Source organism: Populus trichocarpa, chromosome 13 (genome assembly GCF_000002775.5).
Source record: "Populus trichocarpa isolate Nisqually-1 chromosome 13, P.trichocarpa_v4.1, whole genome shotgun sequence".
Classification (NCBI taxonomy): Eukaryota; Viridiplantae; Streptophyta; class Magnoliopsida; order Malpighiales; family Salicaceae; genus Populus; species Populus trichocarpa.
Window position 1 is genome coordinate 11,970,446 of NC_037297.2, and position 15,196 is coordinate 11,985,641.

The 15,196-nt window shown below is 33.6% G+C and overlaps 2 protein-coding genes across 2 annotated transcripts; both read left to right on the forward strand.

Moving 5' to 3' along the window:
• Positions 1–506: 506 nt before the first annotated feature.
• On the forward strand, positions 507–4,302 carry LOC18104441 (alpha-(1,4)-fucosyltransferase). The gene is made up of 3 exons (XM_006376212.3): positions 507–1,051; positions 2,753–2,926; positions 3,061–4,302. The coding sequence occupies exons 1-3, from the start codon at positions 563–565 to the stop codon at positions 3,625–3,627; spliced, it is 1,230 nt and encodes a 409-aa protein (XP_006376274.1). The 5' UTR covers positions 507–562; the 3' UTR covers positions 3,628–4,302.
• Positions 4,303–6,979: 2,677 nt separating this feature from the next.
• LOC18104442 (tRNA nucleotidyltransferase cca2) lies at positions 6,980–13,452 on the forward strand. The gene is made up of 15 exons (XM_006376213.3): positions 6,980–7,340; positions 7,615–7,745; positions 8,118–8,235; positions 8,802–8,854; positions 8,962–9,011; positions 9,134–9,232; positions 9,688–9,797; positions 9,959–10,086; positions 10,386–10,452; positions 10,604–10,687; positions 11,296–11,358; positions 11,449–11,593; positions 12,204–12,371; positions 12,665–12,762; positions 12,832–13,452. Exons 1-15 carry the CDS (start codon positions 7,008–7,010, stop codon positions 12,934–12,936), a joined length of 1,752 nt encoding a protein of 583 aa, XP_006376275.2. The 5' UTR covers positions 6,980–7,007; the 3' UTR covers positions 12,937–13,452.
• The last annotated feature ends 1,744 nt before the right edge of the window (positions 13,453–15,196 follow it).

Consider the following 15,196-nt stretch of genomic DNA (forward strand, 5'->3'; position numbering starts at 1 on the left):
AGGACATATCAAAGCTCTGTTTTTGATATATCAAGTATTGTTATAAAAATTTCAATTATATAATTTTAACTAAATCTTGAAATATCATCAAATATGATCTTAATTTATTAAAGATTTTACCGAGATTAATTTATGATTAATTATATTTTCCTTTGATATTTTTCTAATTTATCAAAGGAATAATTAGTTGAAAAAAATGTTTTGAGAACATTCATTAGGTAACTGTTATTTTAAATAGTAATTGTTTAAAAAAATATATTTTAAGACAATCATTATTTTAAATTGTAGTTATTTATAAATAATACTATGTTTCAACTATATTATTTTTTAAATATTTTTTAACTTGTGTTATTTTTCTAAAATATTTAACAAAACATGCTATTTTTCAAAAAACAAAATCCATAAAACAAGAAGAAACTGCTGCAAAAAAAAAAAAAAAACTGAAGAAGAGAAAAAAAAATTCATTTTAGTCAAAAACCCCAAAAATCTCCTCTTTTTATTTATTTCTTTTTTTTTTTCTATAGAGAAAGAGAGTTAAACCCAGTTCAAAATCTATTTCATCATGCAATTAAAACCCCTTAGCACTTACACAATCACACTCATGCTGTTCTTTACAGTCATAATCCTTTTCTTTTCTGGTTTCCTTGAATTTCCATCCATTACAACCTCGATTACCTCTTCTATTAAAGACTCAAACTTTCCTATCAAAACAGCACCAGATCCTTTCACTGACTTGTTCATTGCTTTCAAGAAATGGGATTCTCAAGTGGGTTGTGTTCAGTTTAGAGAGAAATATAAGAATTTGGACTCTTTTGGGTCTAAGGGGTCAAATGGGTCTGTTTCTGTGCAGGTTGTTAATGGTGATGTGGGGTGTAGTGAGTTGAAGATGCAGCATGTCAGTGTTTTGGTTAAAGGGTGGACTTGGATTCCTAGCAATTTGGACAATATGTATTCTTGTCGTTGTGGGTTGAGTTGTTTGTGGACTAAGTCTTCTGTTCTTGCTGACAAGCCTGATGCTTTGTTGTTTGAAACAGCTCCTCCTCCACTTCAGGTATTTTGTCTTGACCCAAGATTTATTTGTTTCGAGATTTTCAGTTTATTGGAATTGCAGAAAGTGTTAAATCCATAGACTTAGTTGTTGTTGGAAATCTGAAGCGTATATTTTTAGATACATTTGTTGTATTGTATTATTTAAATATTTCTAATGAGCAAGTGATGATAGGTGAGCATCAACTAGGTAGAATATGATACTTGGTGACTGCAATTTTGCTGTGTTGAGAAATGTGGTCTTGTGTTCAAAATAATAGGTAATCATGTTTGTTGTTTGTTTTCATATATGTGCTCTGCCGTTACTGGTACTGATTTCTTTAATACAATAATAGATTTAAACCTAAGATCCCTCCATTGCCAATCGCAAGCTGATTTTGGAACAAACCATAAAGTTGATTGCCTAGATAGACAGACTTCACAGCAAATTGTTTAGAACCAATTTTCTTGTTAGTGATGGCATCTGCAAGTTCTATGTGGTACAATTGGCATATGGGGACGGCAATGTCTGCACTGTTTGTCTATATTTCCAGCTTATGGCTAGTTTAAGGAGGTCAATTCTAGGTTAGGTGATTTGGATGATGTTTCATGGATTAAGGAGGAAGGACTTTGCTTTGGATCATGGTATCCAGAATGCAATCTTCGTATGCAATTTTGGGAATTTTGATGCGAATAATCTTTATAAAGTTTTGTTGAAAGGTAAAGATAAAAAACAGAAAACTTATTTCCTTGAGAGACATTGAGAATTCCAAAGTTCTTTCTAGAGTGTCTTGTTTTCACTCAGGTGGCTGCTTGGGTACAATTTCTTTAATATTTATAATCTTTAACAATGGGGAAAGGTATGATAAAAAAAAAAAACCAAAAAAAAATAAAAATGGACTAAGGTGTTGTATTTAGCTCTATCTTTGCAAGGAAATATTGAGTGGCTGTTTGGTCCTGGTTTGTGGATATGATTAGCTTGAGTGTTTGGTGAACACCCTTCTGTTATCCCAAGACAGTCTTTTTTTATTTATTTATTTGCCCTTTCTTCTTATCTTACAAAACTAGCAGAGTGCAGATTTTAGAAAAAGGAGGAGTTGCTTGTTCTCCACAAATAGCTGTGCAGGCACCCCAATGGCATGGTGGAGAGACCCTGAATCTGACACTCATTTGTTGTTCTATTGATTCTGGTCTAACACAATGTGGCAGTAGACATACTAAACCGTGAGTGTCACTTAGGTCTAGTGTCATGAAGCACAAGTAAACTCATTCAGGGCTGGAGGCTTTTTAAGATGAAAGGGGAGTTATGGAGTTGTATTTCTTTAGCTATTTGTAGGTTGTTATGGAAGGCATGGGGAAAAGACATCTTTTTATAGAATGGAAGTTATGTTCCAAACTGAGCAAATGCTACTGTACATCACATGCTGTGCAGAAGAACTATTTTGACAAATTGACCAAGCATGAGTGCTGCAGCTGGCAGTGCTTTGGAATCTTGACATCCGTGTATAAAAACAATATAATTGTGATAACTCTGGCAGTAGTCAACAAGGAGAAAGAGATGATCACTCTTGCCGTAGTTCTTTCTCTTGTCACAAACATATTAAATCCTTTTTGTTTCTGATCTACATTTATCTGCTCACTTATCCTGGTTGAGTTTTTTTCTGCAACCTGTGCATCCCTGTTAGCTTATTTGCTCATTAATTGGCAATTTTAATGTGATTGTTAGAGGCGCAATGGTGATCCACTTCGTGTCTATATGGATCTTGAGGCTGGCAGGAAACGTTCAGGTCATGAGGATTTATTTATTAGCTATCATGCGGAAGATGATGTTCAGTCAACATATGCTGGTGCACTCTTTCATAATGGTCGAAATTATCACGTGTCTCGTCGTAAGGACAAAGTAAGTGTCTGGCTTACGGTCATTCCTTTTTCTATTCCTTCTGCTAGTTTGCCTTTTTTTTTTTATCAATTAAAATTATATTATTTCCAGTAAAGAAATTAGTGGTTGATTTCATTATCTTTTTTCCTTCCTAGGATACACTAGTTTATTGGTCTTCATCACGCTGCCTTGCTGATAGAAACCAGCTGGCTAAGAGTCTCCTCAGCTTGCTGCCTCACCATTCCTTTGGCAAGTGCTTGAACAATGTTGGCGGGCTAGACATGGCCCTTTCTTTCTATCCTGAGTGTGCCAATGATGCCAGTGTCAAACCAAAATGGTGGGATCATCTACATTGTGCCATGTCTCATTATAAATTTGTCCTTGCCATTGAAAACACCTGGACAGAGAGTTACGTGACAGAAAAGCTATTTTATGCTTTAGATTCCGGTGCAGTTCCAATATATTTTGGTGCACCCAATGTTTTGGACTTCATTCCTCCACATTCAATAATAGATGGGACCAAATTTAGCTCCAAGGAGGAATTGGCTTCTTATCTCAAGAACCTTGCTAATGACCCTGTAGCCTATGCTGAATACCATGCATGGAGAAGATGTGGTGTTTTGGGTAATTATGGGAAGACCCGTGCTGCAAGCCTTGACACGTTGCCTTGCCGATTGTGCGAGGCTGTCAGCAGGAAAGGAGGGAGAGATGCTAGAGCTTAGTGGGATTCTGTTAATTTCACTCTCATTTGGATTGGTTTTGCCAGCTATCATAGTGAATCCAAGATTTTTCTACTCCAATTGAATGGATTGCTGTTAGTTGCACACAAGCAAGAACGACCTGTTGTAGAGACCAGAGAACACATGACAGGGTGTATACAATTGGGCGAGTAAATTATCATTTTCCATGATGAAATTGTCTGGTTCAATTGAAGGAGGCTTGATTTGTGTGTAGTTTGATGATTGATGATGAATCTCAGAGTGTGGAACCAGACTTTTCATCTGTAGATTTTGGCTTACCCCATACAAAATGTTGACCTAAACCCCAGCTCATCCAAAAAGTCTATCTGGTTTTAGAGATTCAACGTGTGTTATGGTAGTGTGGTTGCTTCTCAGTCACTGGCCTAACAGTGCTTCTCACCACCAGTTTGAGCCAGGAACCTCGTAAAAGTTTTGCCTAGAAGTTGGAGCGGAGACGCACGGAGACGAAAGGAGGTGGATTAGTTGTTGTGATGGGCCTCGTTATCGTAATTCGTTAGCGTAGTATGTTCGATGTTATTTAATATTGATTTTTATAGATCCAATTCAAATGGCGGGAAAAAAAAAAACCCAATCCTTACAAATTTTAATCTGATTATTATGAACTTCTTTATTTTTTTAATTTTATTTTTTTATTAATATTGGTGTCCGGCCAGCTTGTGCGTACCTCGACTAATCCTATAGACCTTGAAGTTAATGACTATATAAGCTTTCAATGGTGATTATTGGAGAGTAAACTTGACCAAATGTTAATTTAGTGATTTGTCATTGCATATATGTTACATTTTAAATTTTAAGAACAAATGTTAATTTAGTGATTTGTCATTGCATATATGTTACATTTTAAATTTTAAGAACAAATGTTAATTTTTAAGATTGTCATGTTTGAAATTCAACTATGATATATATATATATATATTAAGTGAAGATATTTTTATCATTTTCAGTGTATAATAATTTTTTTTTGTATCGGTTATTTTTTTTAAACAAAGATAACTACTTTTTTCATGACAGTTCATTGCTTCCTAAAATTGTTGGTGCATATTTGATAAAATTGTTCGTCGATATTTAATGAAAGTCATTGTTTTTGGAAATGATATCACATCTTGTGTTTTGTGTGCTTATAATTGATGAATACTGCTTTCTCTGTCTCTCTATCTGTGGCTCTGATTTTGTAGGTGGAAATAATGTGCCGGGGTCAGCCCGTCAGCCCAACTTTGCGATTGCAGAACTTAGTAAACTTGTGGTTTTGTACTGGTTCAACGTCAAAAAAAGTATCAGCATCCGTGGGTTCCTCGGCAAAGGACTTCGTGATGGTATTGTCATATTGTCGAAAAGTCCAAGAGTCATAAAATATACATCTAATCTCTCTCTCTTCTTGACTACTTACGTCTTCAGTAAAAAAATATATCTCGTTGGATTTTCAACATCTGCAACCTTACTGTGATCTTCAAATCCATCACTTGCTTACTGCTTTGAATCATGCATATGATTACACGTATGAATATATTTGATTTCATTTATTCTATTAGAGAGCCACATCACTTACGGTCTGTATTCTCTCTAAATGTCTCCCAATGATTCTGAATTGAAGTTTCTAATGATCTTTAACCATATCTCCCTTTGATTTTTGCCAAGATCGGTTGAAAATTGCACGTAGGAAGATGGATATAAGCTTGTGAGAGTGGCAATATGTTGCACCTTTTAGGAGACTTCAAAACGTTTCCTCTTACATCAAATGGATTGTCATTTATTCATGCAGCAGACTTGTCTTTCACCCTTTAAAGCAGGCTGATGTTCCTCTTACCGAACAGTCCAATAGCATTTATACACTCCTTAGGACTGTCTGCTAAATACAACAGACTTGCTTATGGCGGCGTAATTTCCTGAACAGACCCGAGATGACAAAGTTCTTATTTCACTCTTCAAATTTAAACCCAGCCAAAACTTTCTATAAACTGTAGATGTGGCAATTCAAACGTCAGCATGGTTAGTGTACCTCCAAAGCTTAATCTAGCTACATTTGCTCGAGTTAAATGATCATTTAACCTCGGACTAGTTGAGACCTATGAATTGAAGAACCTCGACCTAAAATCTCAAGCTTTCTACATCATTGTAATAGAAAGTACAGTAAGATTTTTTACCAAATTTAATTGTCAAATTGGTTAATGGTTAGGTATTTTTTATTTTTTTCCTCTCCAAGGTATTTAAAGCCCTATTCCAGCATAAGTATATTTTTTAAAGTATTTTTTGTTTAGAAATATATTAAAATAATATATATATGTTTTTTTAAAAAATTCAATTTTGATATCAGCACATTAAAATAAAAAAAATATAATCAAATTTTAACAAAAAAAAAAAAAAAAGGTTGAAGATCAATATCAATCACTTAAATTTACAAAAACTAACACATTATTTGGGTTCAACGTTTTATATATTTGGATGAAACATTCTAAATTCTTTCTCCCGTCAAGGATTTATTCATGTGTAAGTGTGTAAGAATTAATCCAATAAATATTCAACCATCTCAAGTAACTCTAGTTCAGAGATGTTGGATAAGTGGGTTCGATCAACAAGGGAATGTTAAAGAAATCTTTAGCAGTACACTAGTGGAGGAGTGGATATATCATCTAAAATTCCAGCCAAACAAGGCACAATTTCGATATACAAAAACCAACACGAGAATTCTCCTCACTAAAAACAAACACAAAATGAGCTCAGATCCAATTAAGTATCTTCCTTAACTAACAGTAAGTTTTAAGAAGATTTGAGGGAGACACAAAATGGCTCGAGCTTGTTACCTTACCTTTGTTTTTTAGTCCAGTAGTTTAAGCTTTCGTAACAATACGAGATTATTGTCCTATAAAATCTATGTAAAACTATAAATATACTCTTTCTTGGTGATCTTCTCGTGCATGCACAACCAGATAAACTTATATTTGTTATGGAATTGTCACCGGTGAGAATCCTCCTTGATATTCTTCTTCTTGGATCCAATCTCCTTTACCTCTCAACTTCCTTATTAAAAGTAGAAAAAGAATATTTATTACATATAAAATAATTATCAGGGAATTAACTATTTTTTAAAAAAATCCTAAATTGAGTTTGTATCAAGGTTTTTTAAAATTCATCAACATTTGTTTATTGAAATAAAAACAAGAATTGCACCTCATTTCGAATTGATTGGTGCAACTTTCAAATCTAAATAAATTTATTTTCATAGACTAATTCTCAAAGAAAATAAGAATTGAAAAAAAAGAGAGGCAAAGGTATGGGTTCCCACAGCCATATTCAAAAGGTCATAAAACCGGTAGCGTACTCCTTAAAAAAAAAAGAAGAAAACAATGAGAGCATTTCTCAACACTGTAAAACTCGACCCCCTCCGTCTTTTCTTCTCCCCAAGCCTCCTCAACAGACGCAAAACAAATTTCGTCTCTCTTCCAAGCTTTTCCTACCCAAGTAAAACCCTAACTCGAATTCAAACTCCTGGGGTTTTTTATTGTAAGGAAATGGCGACGGTGTCATCAGAGGCAGCAGCAAGAGCAGTGATTGAAGTGAAAGACAAGATTGAACTGAATGAGGTTGAAAAGCAGATTTTTGACCGCTTAGTCAACACTCTTCGCCATTTCAATCTCAATACTGAGCTCCGTGTAGCTGGGGGCTGGGTTCGTGATAAGGTAAGCTTTATTGCTGCGGTATTATCTGTGTTGTGAGAAGATGCCCAAAGCATGTTTGATGAAAGTCCGTAATGAATAATGAAGGTTTAGCAAAGAGAATCGTGAGGAGTAAATGGTTCTGGTCATATAAGTCTTAAGCAATAAGCATGCTGGAGGAAATGATAAGACTTTAATGATTTTCTTTTTCTATGGGTTTTTATTGTCTGATTAAAATTCTTAGTGCTTTTTTATCTTCTGGGATTCGTATAAGATTTTTTTTTAATGTTTTTTGCAGCTTCTAGGCAAAGAATGTTGTGACATCGACATTGCTATCGACAATATGTTGGGCAGCGAATTTGTTGATAAGGTTAGGGAATACTTGTTATCTACCGGGGAAGAGGCTCATGGAGTTGGGGTTATTCCACGGTATAAGTATTTATTTATTTTCTTCATTTTAGGGATAATTATTTTCTGTTCAAAGTTAAATATACTTTTGGTTTCATTTCAAAACCAGATTTTTAAAAAAGATTTTCTTTTGACTTTGATGACTTTGCCGGTTTCTTGTTCTGTTCTTTAAGATGTTTTCCCCTTTATCTTGTCTTATTGGAAAAATTCATGTTGGTGAATCTAAATATTACATTTCAATTGCTATCCTTGCACATCTCCTTTTCATGTGGTGGTTTGAACTTCTTAATAGATTAATAGTGGTCATTATTTTACAAATTTTAGCCTTTTGGTCTTCATAGTGTTTTATGATATTACATGTTACCTTAATGTTATCTGATTCTACTTTTGCAGCAATCCTGACCAGTCTAAACACTTGGAAACTGCAAGGATGCGTCTTCTTGATTTATGGATTGATTTTGTAAACTTAAGGAGTGAAGACTACAGTGAGAACAGCCGCATTCCTACTATGGTATAAAATTTAGCTTAGAACTCAGCTATTATTTTTCTAATTTCATGTGCATGACATGTACCTGAGGCTGTTCCGTTTGTTAAGAAGAACTTAAAACATGCTATATACAGTTCAGTGTTTTCTTGTTTTGAATTTGGCATGCTTATACGAGGAAATTAATAAAAATGAGGTAATTAGGAACAGAATTTCATTACATAATATTTCATATTCTGAATCCTTTACATTATTTTTCATTTTCAATATTTTATAAATGTTGACATGTGCTGTTAATTTGGTAAAGGGGCTGAATTACTCCATGAAGTAGCTAATCATCTTTTGGATCATAGTTTGAGAGACTGAAAACTTTGAATTGGTTGTTGATGTAGATAGGTTAGAACCTTGTGTGTATTATTAGTGCACTTAAATGTTTCCATCACAGTGATTTTCTGTTTGATCATTACTTTAAGTTGAGCTATTTTCATGCTGTTTGGTTAAATTGTTACTTCATGTAGGATGTATGACTTTTAGTTATTCAAGTTTACCTGTGCTGGGTGCATCACTATTTAAGTTAACCTGTTTTACCACAGACATTTGGCACAGCAAAAGAAGACGCATATCGAAGGGATTTAACCATCAACAGGTATTTTAATTTTGATATTGGTAACTCAAGGACACTCTCCACACCTGTTTGCAAGAGTTATTGCTATCGGCTAATCTTGGTGCATTTCGATTTCTTCTGTTGGCCAGCTTGTTCTACAATATCAATACCAGTTCTGTTGAAGACCTAACTGGAAGAGGTTAGAATATGTTTTACTTTGTTATGCTTTTTATTTGTTTCAAGAATGTAACTTTGTCACTTGCTATGTGTATAGCTTTGCCACTTTTCAGACATTTTTTCTTTTCCCCTCATCTATTACAGGCATTGAAGATCTAAAATCTGGAAAAATAGTAACTCCTTTACCTCCAAAAGATACCTTTTTGGATGACCCACTTCGAGTTCTGAGAGCTATTCGGTTTGGTAATTCTGAATTTATATTTTCATCTGTTCTATTATACCGCTATATTGTGTGAGGCAAATTTTGATTGCCTTTTCTCTTCTTTGGTAAAAGTTGGAAGTAATTAAGCATTTGGAAAAGCATATGTAATTTTCTTAGAGCAACTGATTCAAAATATCATAGTATCGAAGCTGCTACATGTATTTTTTTTCTTGAATTTCTGCTTCCTTATTCATTGTATTATTTCCTCAGAGGCTGCTTCTTCAAAGGATTATCATTTATTTGAATATAGATCACTAATTTTTAGCTAATACATCCAAAAATCTTCTGATCTCCTCATTTCCCATTCTGACCAAAATATTTGAAGTCATGGCCAATTACTTGGCATGAGTTAGGTGACACAACTTCCAATTTTCTCTTTGTTCACTTTACATGTATCCACATTTGTTATATATTCGTCTCATTTTAGTCATTTTAGGTGCAAGGTTTGGATTTGTACTTGAAGAAGAGCTTAAAGAAGCTGCTGCCTGTGATGATGTGAAAAACGCTCTCAAAGCAAAAATCAGCAAAGAGCGTATTGGAACTGAAGTAATCTTTACCCCTTGTCATGGCTGAAATAGCAAGTTTGATTATGATATTTGATTTCCGAGGAAGACAACTTTAACTTGTCCTTTGGGGCTTTTCTAAATACTGTTTTATTGGGGAATAGTTATTCATTACTTGCATTTTTCCTGTCTGTTCTTGTGCAGATTGATCTCATGATCTCTGGCAATCAACCTGTTAAAGCTATGACCTATATTGCTGATCTGACATTATTTTGGGTTGTCTTCAATCTTCACCCAAAGGTTGAGCCGACAGTGTCAGAAGAATGTCAGGGGTATGATAAGATCTAAAACAGCCCAAGATCACCAAAAATAATAGTTGAAATGATCTAGATACTATTGCTTGGTGCAATGGGAAAAGTTTTGATTGCATCTATAACTGGAATGCCTTTTTGATTACAAGTAGAATGCACTATTCCCACTTAGAAAACTGGTGCTTTTGGGCGTCACTAAAAGATTTCTCAGAAATTTTCTAGCATTATTATAACTAGCCTTTGAGATGTCCCTGTGATTTTGAGCAGTTTGTCTGTGTTTGTCATTTATGTTCAGATAATAATCTCTTGACCCCTTTTAGGCTCTGTGTTGCTTATCTGGATGCTGCGTGGAACCTTATTCATTTAATTGGAGGTTCCTCCTTCACCGTGAGTGAGCCATGATAGATTCTTTAAATTATTTTTTCTCTTGCTGTCTGTCAGCATTATGTATTACATGCTTCCTCTTCTTTATCTTTTCTTCAATGTTCTATATATTGTTTAAGGTTGTGAATTTTAATTCTAAATTCCTGAGCTTTAGGGTGAACAAAGAAGGCTTTGTTTGTATGCTGCTTTATTTCTTCCATTAAGAAACACCATATACAAGGATGAAAAGGGTAAAAAGGTGCTCCCCTTATTCTTTGCCTCTATTTTTCTTAAATCTTTGGTTTGCTCTTTTTGTTGCTTGTTTCTTTCCAATCGTGAATCTACATTTTATGCATTGAAGGAGCATTGAGCCGTATTCATAGAAATTGGAGCCAAATTATGATTACAGTCTTGAAATTCAGATTTTCAGGCTGTCCCACAACTAATTTTGGTGGATGATTTTCCTTTTGAAGGATGATGAGGACTAGAAAGTTCTGACCTCATTGATTCTTTTATAAAAAAGGCAGTGACAAGCATTGGGCATTTTCTTGGATCTATTTCTTGTTTACTACTGTGGTCTGTCTCTTCTCTCTCTTCTAAAATATTTTGGGTGGCTAGAAGCTTTATTATTTTTAGACAGACCAAAAAAATTGTAAAATGAGATGAGTTTTTATTCAATCATAAAAACCTCAATGCATTTGATCAATTATTCATCTTTTCCGGTGTTTGTTGTACCCTAATTATTGTGAATGGAATGACAGTTTCAACTCCTGTAATTGATTGATTCTACAGATGTGTATTTTTATATTTGTTTCCAAGAGTTTACCTTTTCTGTTGCTAAAGCTAAACCATGTTTCTTCATTGCAGGTGCCTGTTGTCAACTATATATTCAGAGACTCTCTGAAGCAAAAAGCCAGTGATCCTGAAACAGTCAGTTCAAATCTCCTCTCACTAGGTTTTTTGCATCGACATCTTCAAGACTTCTTGAACATCTGGAAAGTCTTAACCCTCCTTTTGTAGGTTATCAAGATACACAGGTCATTAGAGAAATTCTTGACCTTGATTCCTTTGCTTACATCTAATGACGATACACAGCCTGCTGAAGTGGATATGGGCATGGAACTTTTTGATGTACCTATAACATCAAAACTCCGAGTAGCAACAGGTACTAGTTCTTGCTGGTGTATTTTGAAGTTCTGTCGCTCTCTTTGTGCTAAGATTTTCCTTTGAACTGTTTGTTAGCATTTTACAATTATTTTAGCTGGGCAAGTCAAGTTGGATTTCTTTAGCATTATCCTTCACTATTGAAGATACCTCTAAAGTTCCACAAGTTCATAGCAAATTTAATTTCCTTATCATAATTTTCCACTATTTTGTGTGAAGCGAGCCCTTTGTGCAATTTATTTGGACTCTGGAGAATAATACTAGCAATACCTAATGGATTTGTTTTGTAATTAGTGACGTGGCTTAGATAGGTTTTATATGTACTACGCCATTCAATGGTGTGTGTCTTGATAAATTTGCTGGGTCATGTCACCTTGATTGGATAAACTTTTTTGCGACAAGTCAATCAGTTAATGAATAATGTCACCTTGATTAGATAAACTTCTTTATGCGACAAGTCAATCAGTTAATGAATAAATGTTGATAAATTTGCAATTATACTTTGACATGCTCTTATTTGAATGGCTGGATGTTCATCCATTAAACATGTTTTTGAAATTTTCTGAGTTGCACAGATTCTCTTTGCTAATTGTTTATTCTTATATATTCAGGATTTTTACTACGGGAAGTTAAGGAATTTTGGCGAGTTGGTTTGTTGATATCAACAATGTTATATCCTTCTGACACGGACTCTACTCAAGACTTTTTAGAAAAGAAATTTGAACTTGACAGGAGAAAGGACTTATTTAAAGCAGCTGAAGATGCCATTGTTAATCTAGGTACAAGACTGCCAAATTTCTTCTTTCTGTGAATTTTTTCCTTTAGAAATGTTTAAATTTCCATTGAGTATATCTTGCAAAAGATGCTGAATTGCATTTTTAATAAGCTAGGTAACTTGCTCTGTTTGCTTTATCGGACCTTATGCATTCATAGACATAGAAATACCTCCCATGTTTTCCAGTATATTTATTTATCTTGGTTTTGCCCAAATCTTAAAACTGTAGTGGAGCCCTTGTGATTGGCTGGGAACCAGCCTTGCTTGTTCTGAAATGTAGGATATGTTGAGATGCAGGTCTTGAAAGAGTGTGGGATTTAAAGCCGTTGGTTAACGGGAAGGATATCATGACTGTTTTGCAACTTAAATCCGGAGGACCGGTTGTTAAGGAATGGGTAAGGCATATTTTCCTCCCTTTGAAACTATTGTAGAATTCTAGATTCTAATATATCCCTTCCTTGCAGCAACAAAAACTGCTCGCATGGCAGTTCGCTCATCCTGCAGGGACCGTGGAGGAATGCCTTGATTGGATGAAGGAAACACATTTGAAGCGTGCAAAGATGGAGTAACATTCTTAGTAAAATGCGACTCGCTCTACTTAGCGGAGGAAGTAACCTAGCAAACTGGCTTTTGTTCAACCTACCAATCGTTTTTGAGGTCCCATGAACATCCACTATTTCTAAACTTACGCATGCAGCAAGAGCAGTCGATGTGCAGGGTTTTAGCTTGATATTTCATTAATAGTTTTGTACAGATCTTCAACTTAACGTGCAAGATCTTGCATTAGCTGCAAGTATCTTGTGATCTGCACTGATATCCAATTGGAGTGTAGTTGATCATATAAGAATCAAAGCTTTAGGAAGTGTTGGGCTAGTTTCGCAGTTTAGGGATCCTGGCATTCTTTTTTAGCCTCTTTTGCTTCATTGTTCTCTGCTCCTTGGGATGTACGATGGACAAATTTTGTTTATTTTTTGGTTTTTAGATTTAAGAGATGAGAGGGAAAATTATTGAAAAAACAAGGAAAGTGAGAGAAAGTTACTAGTTTTGTTATTTTTTTATAGTAAAAAATATGATTTTAATGTCAACGGGTTATATTCGAGGAGATAACACCATTTAAGTGTTTTTTATTCTTCATCTAAATTGAGTTTTGAATTTTCTTTTTAAGATTAGAAATAAATATTATTAAAAAAGAGCTTTTTAAATGATAGAAGTCAAATATTGACTTTTGCTCATTTCTCTTGTGATTGAAACCTAGATTAATAAATGATATGCAGAGAATCAAATGCACAAAGCCTTGTAGGCTCATGAATTATGTGCATTCCAATGGTAAAAAGCTATTTAAAAAAGTCATTTATATTTTAATATATTTCATGTTAAATTAATTTTAATATAATTATATAACTAATTTAGATATTTTATATATAATATAATTATGATGTTATTAATTATATAATTAATATGAGTAATTTATAAAAGTAATATAAAATTAATGAAGTAATATGAAAGTTAAAAAATATAATTTAAAATATAATTTAAAATTTATTTATATGAATATTTTTAATTTTAAGTTTTATATGTTATTGTTAAAAATTTAATTTTTTAAAAGTAAATTCAAATTCAATGTTTGTTATCTTTTAAGTTAATTAATCCTACTTGTTATTATTAAGTGTTAGAGGAACTTTAAAAAAGTATTATGAATTGATATCAATTTCATAACAATGTATTTAAAATAACCAAGAATTTTCTACATATTTAATTAAAAATACATTACATTACAATAAATCAATCAAAGTTAATTAAAAATCAAAACCCCTCTTTTGCATAATTTCTAACTTTTTATTTTGAAAATACGCTACAGAAATTGGATCCAAATTAGAAATATCCATTTTCATAATTTGTTCTTCTTTCTCAATCCTATCCAATTCTTGTTTCTCTTGACTTTGTTGAATCATCATGGCTTGTTGCTCTAACATAATTTTCCTGTCTTGTTTCTTCTTATCCTCAATTTCAACTAGAGTATCCCTGAATTGTTGTAAGAGATTCATTACAGTTACATCCCCAACTTTATCTTTTCTTTGTCTACTTTTAAGTTGTTCCTTTGCAGCCTTCTGACCGATTGGTCTATTTTGATAAATCAATGGTTTACTATCTTCTCCTAAACTAACAGAATCAGGGGTAGATGGAGTTGATGAAGCCGGACTTGCATTGACATGACCTTTTTGTTTCTTGTTTGACCTTTGATGTTGACTTGCACGCTCAAATTGCCATTTGGGTTCTTTTCTTAAGATAACCTAACAATGTTCTAGTTGAAATCGTTTGCCAACGCAAGAAGCATACATTTGCCGAGCATCATTAATATGGTAAAAAAATAAATAAAATAAATAATGTTAAAATATATGTTAAACAATTTAACATAGAAATGAATATTAACATTACCCTTGATTCTTCGGTCATTCCACTTTGCTAACAATTTTCAATTTGAGTAACTAATCCAACAAATTTACCGACTTCTCTATTTATTTCTTGCCATCTACTTGAGATGCTTATTTGTGAACGATTATTCAAGTTTCCTCCATTCTCTACAAAGTAAGCATGTACGCGAGCCCAGAACTGTTTTGTTTGTTGTTCAACTCCTGTAATTGGATCATTGCTTGTATTTAGCCATGCAGAGACAAGTAAACAATCCTCCTCTGGTGAGAAATTTTTACTTCTTTGTGATTTTTTTGCTGAATGGACATTTAAATTCGAGCATGTTAAGTCATCAATTAATTGATTAGAATCACTTGGTTGAGAGAGAATATCTTCTGACTCACTCATAAGAAAGTTGGT